Source organism: Propithecus coquereli, unplaced genomic scaffold (genome assembly GCF_000956105.1).
Source record: "Propithecus coquereli isolate 6110/MARCELLA unplaced genomic scaffold, Pcoq_1.0 Scaffold5, whole genome shotgun sequence".
NCBI lineage: Eukaryota > Metazoa > Chordata > Mammalia > Primates > Indriidae > Propithecus > Propithecus coquereli.
In genome coordinates this window covers 8,217,555-8,231,393 of record NW_012150840.1, presented here as the reverse complement: position 1 = coordinate 8,231,393, position 13,839 = coordinate 8,217,555, and the positions used below count along the sequence as shown (strand labels likewise).

At 44.4% G+C, this 13,839-nt stretch overlaps 2 protein-coding genes across 2 annotated transcripts in view; one reads left to right on the top strand and one right to left on the bottom strand.

Moving 5' to 3' along the window:
* ARG2 (arginase 2) overlaps positions 1-5,755 on the bottom strand; it is a 32,183-nt gene extending 26,428 nt beyond the window's left edge. The window contains exons 1-2 of the mRNA XM_012656165.1: positions 5,451-5,755; positions 4,474-4,546 (exon numbers count right to left, since the gene is read on the bottom strand). Coding sequence (XP_012511619.1) covers positions 4,474-4,546; positions 5,451-5,561 — 184 coding nt within the window. The 5' untranslated portion in view covers positions 5,562-5,755. The remainder of the gene's footprint in view (positions 1-4,473; positions 4,547-5,450) is intronic.
* A 4,796-nt stretch (positions 5,756-10,551) lies between these two features.
* Positions 10,552-13,839, top strand: part of PIGH (phosphatidylinositol glycan anchor biosynthesis, class H) — a 6,055-nt gene continuing 2,767 nt past the window's right edge. Inside the window, exons 1-2 of the mRNA XM_012656080.1 lie at positions 10,552-10,775; positions 13,167-13,376. Of these exons, the coding sequence (XP_012511534.1) occupies positions 10,596-10,775; positions 13,167-13,376 (390 nt within the window). The 5' untranslated portion in view covers positions 10,552-10,595. The remainder of the gene's footprint in view (positions 10,776-13,166; positions 13,377-13,839) is intronic.

Here is a 13,839-nt window from a genome sequence, read left to right as displayed (position 1 = left end):
TTTTTAAGTAAAGGAGAATTACAGTCAGATTAGCACTTAGAAAGACCATTTTGGTGGCAATGCAGAAGGTGAACTGAGGAAGGCAAAACTGAGACAAGAGATACCATTTGAAAATTATAACTGGGTGTGAGAAAAGGGATACTAGAGCAGTACCATTATGGAGGAGGATTCTAATCATTTAGGAGGTAAAAATCAGCAAGACTACATGGTCAACAGGTATAAGGGAAGGAGAAGACAACTGTGACGGTCTCTGAATTTGACTTGAATATCTAGATAATGAGTGATAGTTGAAATAGAATGATAGTATTTCAGTGGGAAGACAGCAGAGAAGCAGATTTGAGGGAGAAGATATGAACTTTGTTTTGAATATACTAAGCATGAGACACCTGTTAGTAAAATGAGGCTACTTGGACAGAGTTGGAGGAACAAGCCGGGCATTCTAGAGGAAGGTCAGAGTTGCAAGAGGAAGGGGAGAATGGGTGAGACTGGTCCCTGGGGGCCACTGTGAGAAAATGCCAGGGATGGTCCACTGGGGATATCAACATTTGTAGGTTGGAAGAAGAGGAGGATCCCACAAGGGAGTCCGGGAAGGACCAGGAATTCTGGGAATGGATAAAGGAGACCCAGGAGAGAGGGAATCTTGTCTAACAGAGGAGACTATTTCAGGAATAAAGCAATCAGCTGTGATAAAGAAGTCAGCAAAATAAAGGCTGACAAATCAATGAGCTTGCTCAAGGTAGTTTCAATGGAATGGTAGAATAGAAGCCAAGCAAAAGCATCACTAACATACAACTAAATTTGTGACTCCTAACGTTCTCTACCAACCGCTGAAAGCAAATACAGATGCCTGAACTCACATAGGATCTCACACCAGAGATCCTTATGTTTAAACAGCTACCTCAGGCCCTCTCAGCAGTTCTTACAAAAGCAAACCAGATTCTTGGGTCTCAGCCAGTCTCAACCAAAGAGATTCCTGTTCTACTACCTGACAGGGTACCAAATGGAACAGGAAGAATAAATGTCCTCAGCCTAGTTTAGCGGAACCAGAATAGCTCTCAAATGGCTTCCTGAACTCTAGGACCCCTTGGTCTGGTCACAGTAGCAAGTTTGTTTAGCTAGTTGTTTCTGTGGCTGTCACCGCTTCAGTGCCACAGCTGGATCAAATTACCATAATTACAAAGATGGAGACCTCCAAGTGGTAATCTCAGTTTACAGCTATCTTTACTCACAGAACACTCGAACTGCTTCTGAAGAGAGAAGGACAAACTACCATGGCCGTCAGTGCTAACCAGATCAGGAGCAGATGCACTGCTTCCGAGCCTTGCCAGAGCAATGCCTCTTCACTTCTCTTAGGCCCTCTTTATATACTAAAATAATTGAGTACCTGAGAGAACCATTAAGTGTCCTTAGTAAGCCCAGAGAAATGAAAAAACAAGCCCAGTTACCAAATACATTCATTCAAGAAAACAGGAAGTTTAACTGATGCCATGGCAACACTGGCAGCCTGTGACACCAGAGCAAAGGCAAAGAACAAAGGGATTTGTGAAAGTTGCCTTTCCATGGGTCTTCTCTCCCTTGAAATTTGACCCACGCTGCTTATCTGAAAGTGCTGGAAGGACTTAAGTTATTTTGGTACTGTTTAGGAATAGAGCAATTGAAACTTCTCTTGGTACTTTCCTCCAACATATTCCAGGAGACCAGCCAAAACTACATGCTGGAAATCTGCTGAGTGCCACAATCTTATTTAATGTGCAGTGAGATTCTATTTCAGACTTCTGGTGACACCGGGCTACCAGTCAGCTACGTGGTAAGGCTATAATTGTACAACCAAAGATATGTGAAAAAAATGAAAGGGAAGACCAAATAAACTGAAGCTTCACCACAACTTTAGGTTGGGAGTTTAAAGAGGAGGCAGCCTAGGGAATAGTATTTCAAGGAGAATGACTTCCCCTAGGTTGGAGTGGAAAAATACCAAGAGCTGTGACTAGAAAGGAGGTCTATAAAGCATGAGTAAGAGGAGCTGTTACAAATATGCCCCTCCCCCTTCAGCAGCCTCAGCTGAATATTATAAAGGCCTCCTCTGTAAGAGGCTGAGACTGCTTCTCCTCAGGAGTCTCTTCCAGCAGAATCTAGAGAACATATAGCAATTTGAGCAAAGCTTGATATAATTCATTAGATGGGCTGCAGAGATTTATCCAGCATTTAAAAATAGTAATTACCAGAGCTTGTTGTCTTCAGTGTAAAATGATTCTTTTAAAAAGGCAGAGTGTGTACAAGCTATTTTAAAAGACAGTATCCTCATTTATAAGCAGAAATAAAAACCTCCTCCCATTAGGTAAATTGTGACACATTAAAAGAAGACAATCTTAGTGGTTTTTCATCTTTGGTGGTGAACTTGGAGTTATTAAAATGGCTAAGAAAGAGAACCTATTGAAGAAGCTGCAATTGTTTAACAGAGAAAAGAGTTTTGAGTATTCAAGTCACCATATCCACCTGTAGATGGAGGTTTATGAAGGACACCTCAACTCAAGGTGATTTCAGTGACTTCGTTGTTCTGCTAGATAATGTTTTCTGGAATAAGATGACTTCCCTTGGAATGAACTTGTAATCAGCAGAGGAGATTTCAGAGCAGAGTAGGAAGGGGACTGTAGTTCATCTAGGCTGTGTTATTCATACTATCTCCAGGATCTCCCTGCTGCTTCACATTTTGCACTTACAGGGCCAGAAAAGATATATGAACAATCCTAACATGAATGGAGCAAATGGCCTTGAACAGCAGCTAGAAACATTTGAGTTAGATATAAGGAAGAACCTTCCTACCACAAAGGTATTAAAAATTGGTGCCCTGTTACTAAAAGAAGGGTTTTCCATTACAATAAAAAAGGTATTTATTTTTGGGTTAGATTTAGTTCTGGTTCTAAAAGCTCAAAGTACTATTGCCACCCTAAGCAAAAGACTAACTCTACTTCTGATTACCTGAGGTGGCTGTGGAAAAAAAAAAAAAAAAAGCACATATCTGGGCCAGGTGCAGTGGCTTAGCCTATAATCCTAGCACTTTGGGAGGCCGAAGTGGGAAGATCAATTGAGGCCAGGAGTTTGAGACCAGCCCTGAGCAAGAGCGAGACCCCATCTCTACTAAAAATAGAAAAATTACCCAGGTATCATGGATATGCCTGTAGTCCCAGCTATTCAGGAGGCTGAGGCAGGAGGATGGCTTGAGCCCAGGAGTTCAACTCACATCATAATGAGTTATAATGGCACCACTGCCCCTCATCCTGAGTGACAGAGTGAGACCCTGTCTCTAAGAAAAGCACATATGTGGGTCCCACCTCAGGCCCAATGAACCAGACTCTTCTGTAGAGTTTAGGAATCTGTGTTTTTAGCAAGTCACTCACGTGATTGTCATAATCAGGTAAGTTTGAAAAAGAGCTAAGCTCTGCTTGTAGTAATACAAAGCTATTAACACTAGAGAGGAGGAAATGATGATTTTTTAAACTTTTTATTTTTTGTAGAGATAGGGTCTCGCTATGTTGCCCAGGCTGGTCTTGATCTCCTGGCCTCAAAAATCCTCCTACCTTGGCCTCCCAAAGTGCTGGGACTACAGGTGTAAACCACCATGCCTGCCCATAATGAATGATTGGAACAGAGGAAACTGGTGAAGCATAAGCATCTCATGATTGAGTGAGGAAAGCTATAACTTTAGGGGGAAAGGTTAACAGTGCAGTTAGAGCTGGAGCTAGCATTCTTAGCACCACTTTACATTCACTAGCAGCTTGTTCCAGGCCCTGCCTCACTTCACCTCCTTGCCTTCCACACATTACTCTCTTTATTGCAACAAGACTTTACCTGGGCCAGGTGCAGTGGCTTATGCCTGTAATCTCAATGCTTTGGAAGGCCCAGGGAGGATGAATTGCTCGAGGCCAAGAGTTCAAGACCAGCCTGGACAACACAGTGAGACCCTATCTCTACAAAAAGAATGTTAAAATTAGCCTGGTGTGGTGGTCCCACCTACTCGGGAGACTGAACCAGGAGGATTGGATGAGCCTGGGAATTGAAGGTTGCAGTGAGCTGTGATCAAGCCACTGCACCTCTGGTCAGGGTGGCAGAGTGAGACCCTGTCTCTAAAATAAGTTAAGTAAGTAAATAAATAAATAAATAAAATCCAGGCTGGGTGCAGTGGCTTATACATGTAATCTCAGCACTTTGGGTGGCTGAGGTGGGAGGATCATTTGAGGCCAACTGAGACCAGCCTGGGCAAGACCCTGTCTCTACAAAAAATTAAAAAAATTAACTGGGCGTGGTGGCATAAGTCTGTAGTCTTAGCTACTCAGGAGGCTGAGGTGAGGGGATCCCTTGAGCGCGGGGGTTGGAGGTCACAGTGAGCTATGTTTGGACCACTGCACTTCAGCCTAGGCAACAAACCGAAACTCTGTCTCTAAAATTAATAAAATAAAATAAAATCCTGCCTCTTACCCAAATTGGAGAGCCTTTTCATCAAGCCAGCTTCTCTTATGGCAGCTGGGCCATGTTCCACTCCTTTTCTTTTCTGTCAGTCACATAAATTACACAGTTAGATGTGAAGGAAGATGACTGAAAAAAACGACTTTAGATCACAAAAATACGGCAATCTACTATACTGCACTTCATTCCCAATAGATTCCTTCAAAAACCTGTGACAGCATCATCCCTTCCATCTATTGCTATCCTTCCACCTCTTAAGGTCTGGTCATTTCATCACACACTTGCAGGGAAGGAGGGGAAAACAACCCCATTATTGGAATCAAATCAACCTGCCAAGCCAAGGGAGGGGCTGAGCCGCGTTAGGATCGGTGGTTGGGCATGTGTGTGGCTGGCTGGAGCCAGAGACCCGGCTTTTCCAGCAGGGAACTCTCCCGACTGCAGGTTCCTTTCATTGAAGTGAGAACAAAACAGCCCCTCCCCTCCTCCCGCGGCCGGAGAAGCCAGCGCCGGTTTCCTTCCCAGTTAAAGCTTGTTCTGAGAGAATGGATCCTGAAGCCTTAAATCTTCGGTCGCTCTTTATAACCTCCTCCCCGTTGATTTTCCACCGGGGATTCTGGCCGGTTTCGCCTCCTCCAGCCCCTCTATGGAATCCTCTTCCTCCTTCCCTCCCCTCCATCACCCGAAGCTGGACCCGCCGTTTTCTCGCTTTCTGGGGAGGCCGCAGAAACCCGCCCTCCCGGTACCTACTGCCCTCATCCCGCACAGGGTGCCCTCCAACCCTCCTCCCTGCCTCCCTCCCTCTCTCCATCTTCTGTCGGGGGAAAATCCACGTGCTCTCCCGGTGCCCAATCGCGGGAACCCCCGGCTCTTGCCCTCGCCGCTTGTCCCCATCCTCTCCTCGCCTCTCAGTCCCCCGCACCCCACCGCTGCTTCCTCCAGGTTCTGGGGGGCGGCGATCCTGTCCCGCGGTGCCGGGTCCAAGTCCTCACCTGTCCCTGTGAGAACGGGGCTCCTATTACAGCCACGGAGTGGACGGATTTCTTCAGAACGGAATGCACTTGCGTCCGGAGGAGACGCGAGAGGCTGCTCCTTACGGACATGATCGCGGCGCGGAGAATGGCCCTGGCAGAGGCTGCTCCGTGCGGCTTAAAGCCTCGAGTGAGCTCCACCGCCCGCAGCTGCGCTCACCTACCGGCGCCAGCCGCACCCCCGCGCCGCCCCGTGACGTCACCGCCGCCTCGGCCACGCCCCGGCCCCGCCGCCCGCGCCCCCAACCAGCCCCCGGCACACCTTCCCGCAGGCCCCGCCCACTGCTCCGCGGGGGCCGGGGACACGCCTTCGATGACGTCAACGCACTCTTGCCCGGGCTCTCCTGCCTAGCACTTGCAGCTGCTGCTGTTGCTGACTCTGGCCAAAATCCGGGCCTGGCTAGCAAAAGCGCGGTGACTGACAGGTGTGTCCCCTCCCTGAAAACCTCCGGCCCCTGCCAAGTTCATGAACGCGGCGGAACACGCGAACTGACACAGTTTCTGTGATCGCGACTCTTCTCATCCCGCCGATGCTAACTCTACCGAAGGGCTGGCTGGGTTGGGCCTGGTCTGCCCGGACCTCACGCGAGTGCCCTGCCTAGACAAACATCCATCTGCTTCGTTCCATCTCTTACTCAAAGTCCGGGAGTCACTCTTACCCCACTTTTGGGCGTTGATAAAATTTGGGATAGGAGATAAAATATAGATTAGAGCTTTCTGGCCCAGGCATGCTACTAAAGCCCCTACCTTAGGTATTTTGGATGGAGAATTTAGGATTTGCAAAGCATTTACCTTCTAGATGTTTTCAATTCTTTACCTGAATAATGGAAGCACTGGTTATTAAAAACCAAATATAGCAACATACTTGGACTATTTCTTTTTTCTTTTTTTTAATTTCAGAATACTATGGAGGTATAAACGTTTTGCTTTCATAAATTGCTTTTGTATGGTTTGAGTCAAAGTTACTGTACCCATTAGGTGTGAATTTACCCATCCCCTCCTACCCCTCCCACGTGCTTGTTTTCCAAAGAATGTTATTTCTATATGTGCACATAAATGTTGATCGATTAGTTCCAATTTAATGTGAGTACATGCAGTGTTTGTTTTTCCATTCCTGTGATATTTCACTTGGAAGAATGGTCTCCAGTTCCACCCAGGTTAATACAAGAAGTATGAGTTGACCATTTTTTATGGCTGAGTAGTACTCCACATATTTGGACTATTTCTAAATTTTAGGCAGGATAAAGAGCTGAAAATACTAAGTACTTAGAGTTTTAATAACTAAAAATATTTTAATAACAACCAACGAAAGTTCTAAGATCTTTAACCTTCCAACAATTCTATAAAGTAGGGCCTGTTTTGAAGCCAAAGACACAAGATCAGAGAAGACAAATAACTTTGCCAAAGTCACATAGAATGTAAGTGGCAGAGCCGTCTGAGTTCACATTCCAAGTTCTTAACCATGACACTATGGCATGCAAGAATCTAGATATTTTTCCTACCAAAATAAATTTTTACATAAACACTGAAATTTATTTCACCTCATGCCAATTTACATGCTGCTCTCCAAAATAGTTCAAAGGTTTCCATGGCAACAATATAACTCCAAAGAGCTTTAGTAGTCTAAGGCTGCAGTCCCCAACCACCAGGCCACAGGGGAACCTGGCCGCACAGCAGGAGGTGAGTGGTGGGTGCACCAGGGAAGCTTCATCTGTATTTACAGTTGCTCCCCATTGCTCGCATCAGCATCTTAGCTCCGCCTCCCTCCCCCTTCCACCTCTCCCCCCCATGCCTGGAAAAATTGTTTTCCTGGAAATGGGGCCCTGGTGCTAAAAAGGTTGGGGACTGCTGCTCCAAGGCATTTTATTTTTAGAGGATCCGTTGTATATTTGTCTCCCCCTGCTGGTTTAAGGAAGGTGTCTTTGAGGCATTAGCAAAACAAACACAGTAGTACGGTACAAGGCAATGATTCTGAAAGTGCAGTCCTGGGCCAGCAGCATCAACATCACCTGGCTACTTGTTAGAAATGCAAACTCCTGGGCCCCACCCCCAAATTTACTAAATCAGTTACTCTAGGAGTAGGGCACCAGCAACCTCTGTTTAACAAGACCTCCAGGAATGGGTGAGGGCATGGGCAGAGATTCATAGTCATTGATACTGTCATACTTGTGCAGTTCATTGAAATTATTTTGGTATTTTTCTTTTTCTTGCCTATCACCACATCGAATTTTTTTCTTTTTTTCTTTTTTCTTTTATTTTAGAGACACTGTCACCCAGGCAGGAGTGCAGTGGCCTGATCCTCCTGCCTCATCCTTCCAAAGTGCTGGGATGATAGGCATGGGCCACCATACCTAGCCACCACATCCAATTTTTTCACCCCTTTTCTATGTTTCCTAAAGTTGATACTGGCACAGATTGCTTCAGGCCCTCCTGTGCTAATGCAAAAACCTCTTGCTTCCTGAGCACCTACTGAGGGTCACCAGATTGACCTTTCCAAAGTACCACATTAATCCTGTATGTCACTTTTAGTGGTTTTCCACTACCTATAGCTTAGTCAGAGGTAAATTACTAGTTCTACGTTATTATGCATTGGGGGAGTGAATAGCAGATTAAAATATTCAGGTTGAGAATCCTTAACCTGAAAATCCAAAATCTGAAATGCTCCAAAATTCGAAACTTTTTGAGTTCCTACAAGACGTGACAAGTGGAAAATTCCACACCTGGCCTCATGTGATGGGCTGTAGTCAAAGCTTTCTTTCTTGCACAAAATTATTTAAAATATTGTATAAAATTAACTTCAGGATATGTACATGAAACATAAATTAATTTTATGTTTAGACTTGTGTCCTATCTTCAAGATATCTTGTTATGTGTATGCGAATATTCTAAAACTTGAAAAAATCCAAAATCTGAAATATGTCTGGTCCCAAGCATTTTTGGATAAGGGATACCTAACCTATATTACTATTATCCTTTAAAGTTCAAATTATTATTTATTCTATGTGTCTGGTCTGAAGTATTTTATAATCCTTTTTTTTTTGGAGACAGAGTCTCACTCTGTTGCCTGGGCTAGAGTGCCATGGCGTCAGCCTAGCTCACAGCAACCTCAAACTCCTGGGCTCAATCAATCCTCCTGCCCCACTTCCCGAGTAGCTGGGACTATAGTGGTGTGATCATAGCTCACTGCAGCCTCCAACTCTTGGGCTCAAGCAATCCTCCTGCCTTGGCCTCCCAAAGTCCTGGGATTACAGGTGTCAGCCACCATACCTGGCCACAATAATATTTTAGAATGCATAAATATGTAGGATTTCAAAGAAAACCAATTGAATTAAAATATAGTCATCAAAATATTTTTAAAATGTGTTATAGTAATATCTTTCTCTTCATTGACACATTAAATGAGTACATCTAGTGGTGGGTCTAATAATTACTGCAAAATTTTGAAGTAGCAATGATTGGAAATGACATTTTGAGATAACTAACAACAAAATGAAATGATTTGTGATTTCTGTCAGTGACAAAAATCACAAGTACTGCTAACACTAATTGGTTTGTTGCCTACATTAATAATCAAAAGAAATGTTAAATTTTAATTAGAAGTTAATAAAACTAAAGATGAAACCCTGATTCTATCCATGGAGCCCAGGTTAAAAACTCCAGGACTAAGGTTTCCCCAAAGTATTAACAGTGCTTATTTCTGAGTGGTAGAACATACGGGTGGTTTAAATTTTTCTTCTTTTCTGTATTTTTCAAATGTTTTACAATAAGCAAATATCACTTTTATATTTATAAAAGACATGAATTGATATATACAAACAAGGGTTGTATTAATTGGTCAGATTCAAGGCACAGAAATAAAATTAGAAAAATTAAGCAATACTTGAAGAGAATCCTTTAGGGAAAAAGAAAAGAGAAACAAAATCCTGCATGAAGAAACTGAACCTTACATTCATCAGGGAGACTTTAAGCTGGTGAAAGCTTTATGCCATTTGTCTTTATATACAAAGGGATCAACTCTTTAAAACACGGTGATGCTGTGGGGCTGAAGCACCACAACTGTTTGACAGGCCACACAGCCACTCTTGGGCCACATTAGAAGTAAAAAGGGAACCCACAGGCCACTATTACCCATGAGCTGAGTAATTTTATTATCCGTTCCTTCTACATCTCTCACTTACCTCCCAGCCTGGACCTGTCTGCCTACTGAATGCTCCAAGCAATGACCCCTACCTACCTCCCCAACTTCGAACTGTTTTCCCCACCTCCAGCCTCTCTGGCCTTTTCTTTTCTTTTTCTTTTTCCATTTGTTTCCTCTGACAGGATACAAGAGAAACACCAATTTGCCTGAGTTTTAAAAGGATATTTCCTTTGCCCCACCTGAATGACCAATAAAGACATAAGTCCAATTGGCAAAGTGAAAAGTGGGCACTCTCTGGCCTTTTGATTCTTTGAGTAAGACGACCGCATTCCAGCCTTGGGGGCTCCGCCTTTCCTGGTCCTTTCTGGCAAATTCCTCCTCCAGAGCTCCCCCAGACCAGTCTGGCTCCTCATCCTTGTAACTCCAGCGTCTCTTGCTAAGAGACACGTTTCCTCACTGCCTTATTTGAAGTCCCCAGTTCATTCCTGCCAGTCAGCATATTACTGCCAACAACACTCTCTGATGTTATTTCCACATCGTCTTCTGCTAGAAAGGAAGTTACCTGACAAGACTGTTCACTGCTGCTGCATCCCTCAGCACCTAAAACTATTTAAGACCTGGCACAGGAATGACTAAGTGGAATGAATGAAAACCTGTGGACTGTCTCCTTAGGGCTCACTCTTGCTGAAAAACAGAAATAAGTTTGTCGAGCGAAAGCATGTTAATAGAGGTTTTAATTTGTCCGCTTAATTGTTGGTCCCTAGGAATCCCTGGAAAGAGACAATCACAGAATACCGGCCGAGCCCAGCCTGGAAGAACTTACGGCTCCGGATCCCGGCACTGCTCTCGGCACGCAACTGCGGCTGCGCGGACTTGGGGCTGGGCGGGGCTCACCCCGCCCCCGGAAGCGGGTCTGGAGCCGGCGAGTCGGCGCCGACGGGCTAGCGCGGCGTGGGTGCGATCTGGTTATGAAGGAAGAGCAGAGCTTCTCGGATATTTGCGGCGGCCGCCTGGCCCTGCAGCGCCGCTACTACTCCCCGTCCTGCCGGGAATTCTGCCTCAGCTGCCCTCGGCTCTCGCTGCGTTCGCTCACCGCTGTCACCTGCACCGTGTGGCTGGCGGCCTACGGCCTCTTCATACTCTGCGAGGTAATGACCGGTGGGCCTCTCCCCGCGCTCGGAGGCAGGGGGTTCGGCTTTCGAAGGATCTTTTGGGTCTTTGGTCGAACCTGGACCTTTAGTCGGACCCCCTCCCTACAGTGGTAGGACCGGAGGACGGAAACTCGCTGTTTGGTTCTGTGGACGCCATTCTGTTGCTCGACAGCTCTTTTCATTACAATTAGTGAAGTTTGGGCTTCTGTGTACAGTACATTCTCCCTCCCAGGGCTGCTGCTGCGCTCTGTGGATCCACCCCGCATTCATCCGGTTCTTGAACGACAGTCTAAAACTTTAACTTCCGTGTGTTGTATGTAGTACACGCACGTAGTTATTTAATTACAAGAGTTCACAGAACTGTTTAATGGATCGTCCTTATCCATCACTTCTACTTCTCAAAGGTATTACTGCTAACAATACCTTACATAGTCTTCCACAAACTGTCTTTGATTCCACAGGTGTATGTGTGTATGTGTATATAGTGTTACAGTTCTTCCTAATCTCAGTGTTTTAGGGTAATTTAACCCTCTCTTCTCCCAAACCCTTTCCCAATTTCAGGTACTTTCTAAAGAATTATGAATTTCCAACATGCATGGTTTCTATGTTCAATTTCCAGACTCATTCCTATTTTCTCTGAGCCTCAATTTTCATATCTCTAAAATGGAATTAATATCTGCCATTTCAGCTTCACTGGTCAAGTGCAGTAACTTTGTGACAGCCCTCAAATAGAATCATCCTGCCCTCAAGGAATGCAGTCCAGAATTACTGAATTTCCCTTATTCTAGGTCATCAATGATTTTTCCTATGCCAGCCTTCTAAATAATAGCTTCTGGGAAAAAGAAAACAGTGCCACATGAAAGAAACACACACTAATAGAAGAACACATTTAAACTTCAGAAATGTTAAAATGTTCTAAACTTGTCTTAGATTCAAGGGTATAAATAAGAGACACCATTTTTTAAGCTTTTAACATTATCACTTAGGCACAGGCAGCTGCAAGTAACACAGAACAACTAGAAGAGCCTTAAATGATAAGGATTATTGTTATTATTGACAGAGTCTCACTCTGTTGTGAAGGCTAGAGTACAGTGGCATCATCATAGCTCACTGCAGCCTCCAACTCCTGGGCTCAAGCGATCCTCCTGCCTCTGCCTCCCTAGTAGCTGGGACTACAGGCAAAGACCTTTATTGTTAAGGAAACAGTAAGTCATGTAGGAGAGCTCCAGAATTTACGTAAAAGGCTGATTTGACTCGCCGTTTTCATCTTGCTGCTCTTCCACCCTTAGTGTACTTTACTTGTCCTTTACTTGGTCTTCCATGTGCAGGCACTACACTTCCACCCTTAGGGTCCTCTAGTTGTCCTCTACTAGCCCTCTACTTGGTCTGGCAGAAGGCATGGTAGTTCCAGGCACCTAAACCTCATGATGAAGGGATCTTCTCTTACTTACATCTTTTTAAGATGGACTGAGTTTTTCAGAAGCTCCTCCAGCAGACCTCCCCTCACATCTCGTCAGCCAGAGTTCTGCCCATGTCCATTTCTAAACCAATCATTGGCTGAAGGAGTCGGAATCAATCATGATTCACTCCAAGTTCTATTAGGAAGGATGAGTGGCTGTTTATTAGGTGAGGAGTAGTATCTGCTACACTGTGCTAAGGACTTTACAGTCGTTCAGTCTATGATTTTGTCCTATATACAGATCGTCCCTGACTTACAATGATTTGACTTAGGATTTTTCACCTTTAGGATGGTGCAAAAACAATACACATTCAGTAGAAACTGTACTTTGAATACGTGTATAACCATTCTGTTTTTTACTTTCAGTACAGTATTCAATAAATTATATGAGATATTCAACACCTTATTATAAAATAGGCTTTGTGTTAGAAGATTTGCCCAACTGTAGGCTGTTCTAAGCACATTTAAGGTAGGCTAGGCTAAGCTATGATGTTCAGTAGGTTAGGAGTATTAAATGCATTTTCAACTTAGAATATTTTCAACTTGCAATGGGTTTATCAGGACGTAACCCCATCCTAAGTCAATAAGCATCTGTATTTTGCTGAGGGAGTGAGAAGATTTGGGTTCTTAAGTTGCAGTTTTGGAAGAAAAATTTCTGAGATTGGTGTGATGGTGGACATTTGCTGATGGAGGTTTTCCCCAGACCTGTTCGTTTGTTGTCTGCATCCATTTCACTATACACTTTCCTAGCATGTCAGAGCCCAAATAAAAGTGATTTCTTCTTTCTGCATGTATGTTCCTCTCATCTGTTCAACTCAACACAACAAAGGCTTTTTTCCTCATTGTCTAGAGATGAGTTGTTATACAGCACAGATACGCGTGGAGGACCACTTGGTAATCTTACCGCCTGTGTCTGGCTCTCTCTTCAGAACAGCATGATCCTCTCTGCTGCCATCTTCATCACCCTCTTAGGCCTGCTTGGTTACCTTCATTTTGTGAAGATTGATCAGGAGACTCTGCTAATCATTGATTCCCTTGGCATCCAGATGACTTCATCCTATGCTTCAGGCAAAGAAAGCACTACCTTTATAGAGATGAGCAAGGTCAAGGATATTGTCATTAATGAGGCTATTTACATGGTAAGTATTTGACAGATAAGTATTATAGGCCTCTCTGGAGGAAGGAGCTGGCTTATGGGGTATTCCAGGATCTAAAACTAATACCTAAAGTGAGGACCCTCTATTCCAATACTTGTAATATTTTCTTTTTGGCTGGTATGTCTATAACCATAAAAGTGTAATTTATATTGAAGAGATAGGCTGGGCGCGGTGGCTCACGCCCGTAATCCTAGCACTCTGGGAGGCCGAGGCAGGTGGATTGTTTGAGCTCAGGAGTTCGAGACCAGCCTGAGCAAAAGCGAGACCCCGTCCTACTAAAAATAGAAATTACTTGGACAACTAAAAATCTATATAGAAAAAATTAGCTGAGCATGGTGGTGCATGTCTGTAGTCCCAGCTACTCAGGAGGCTGAGGCAGAAGGATTGCTTGAGCTCAGGAGTTTGAGGTTGCTGTGAGCTAGGCTAACGCCACGGTACTCTAGCC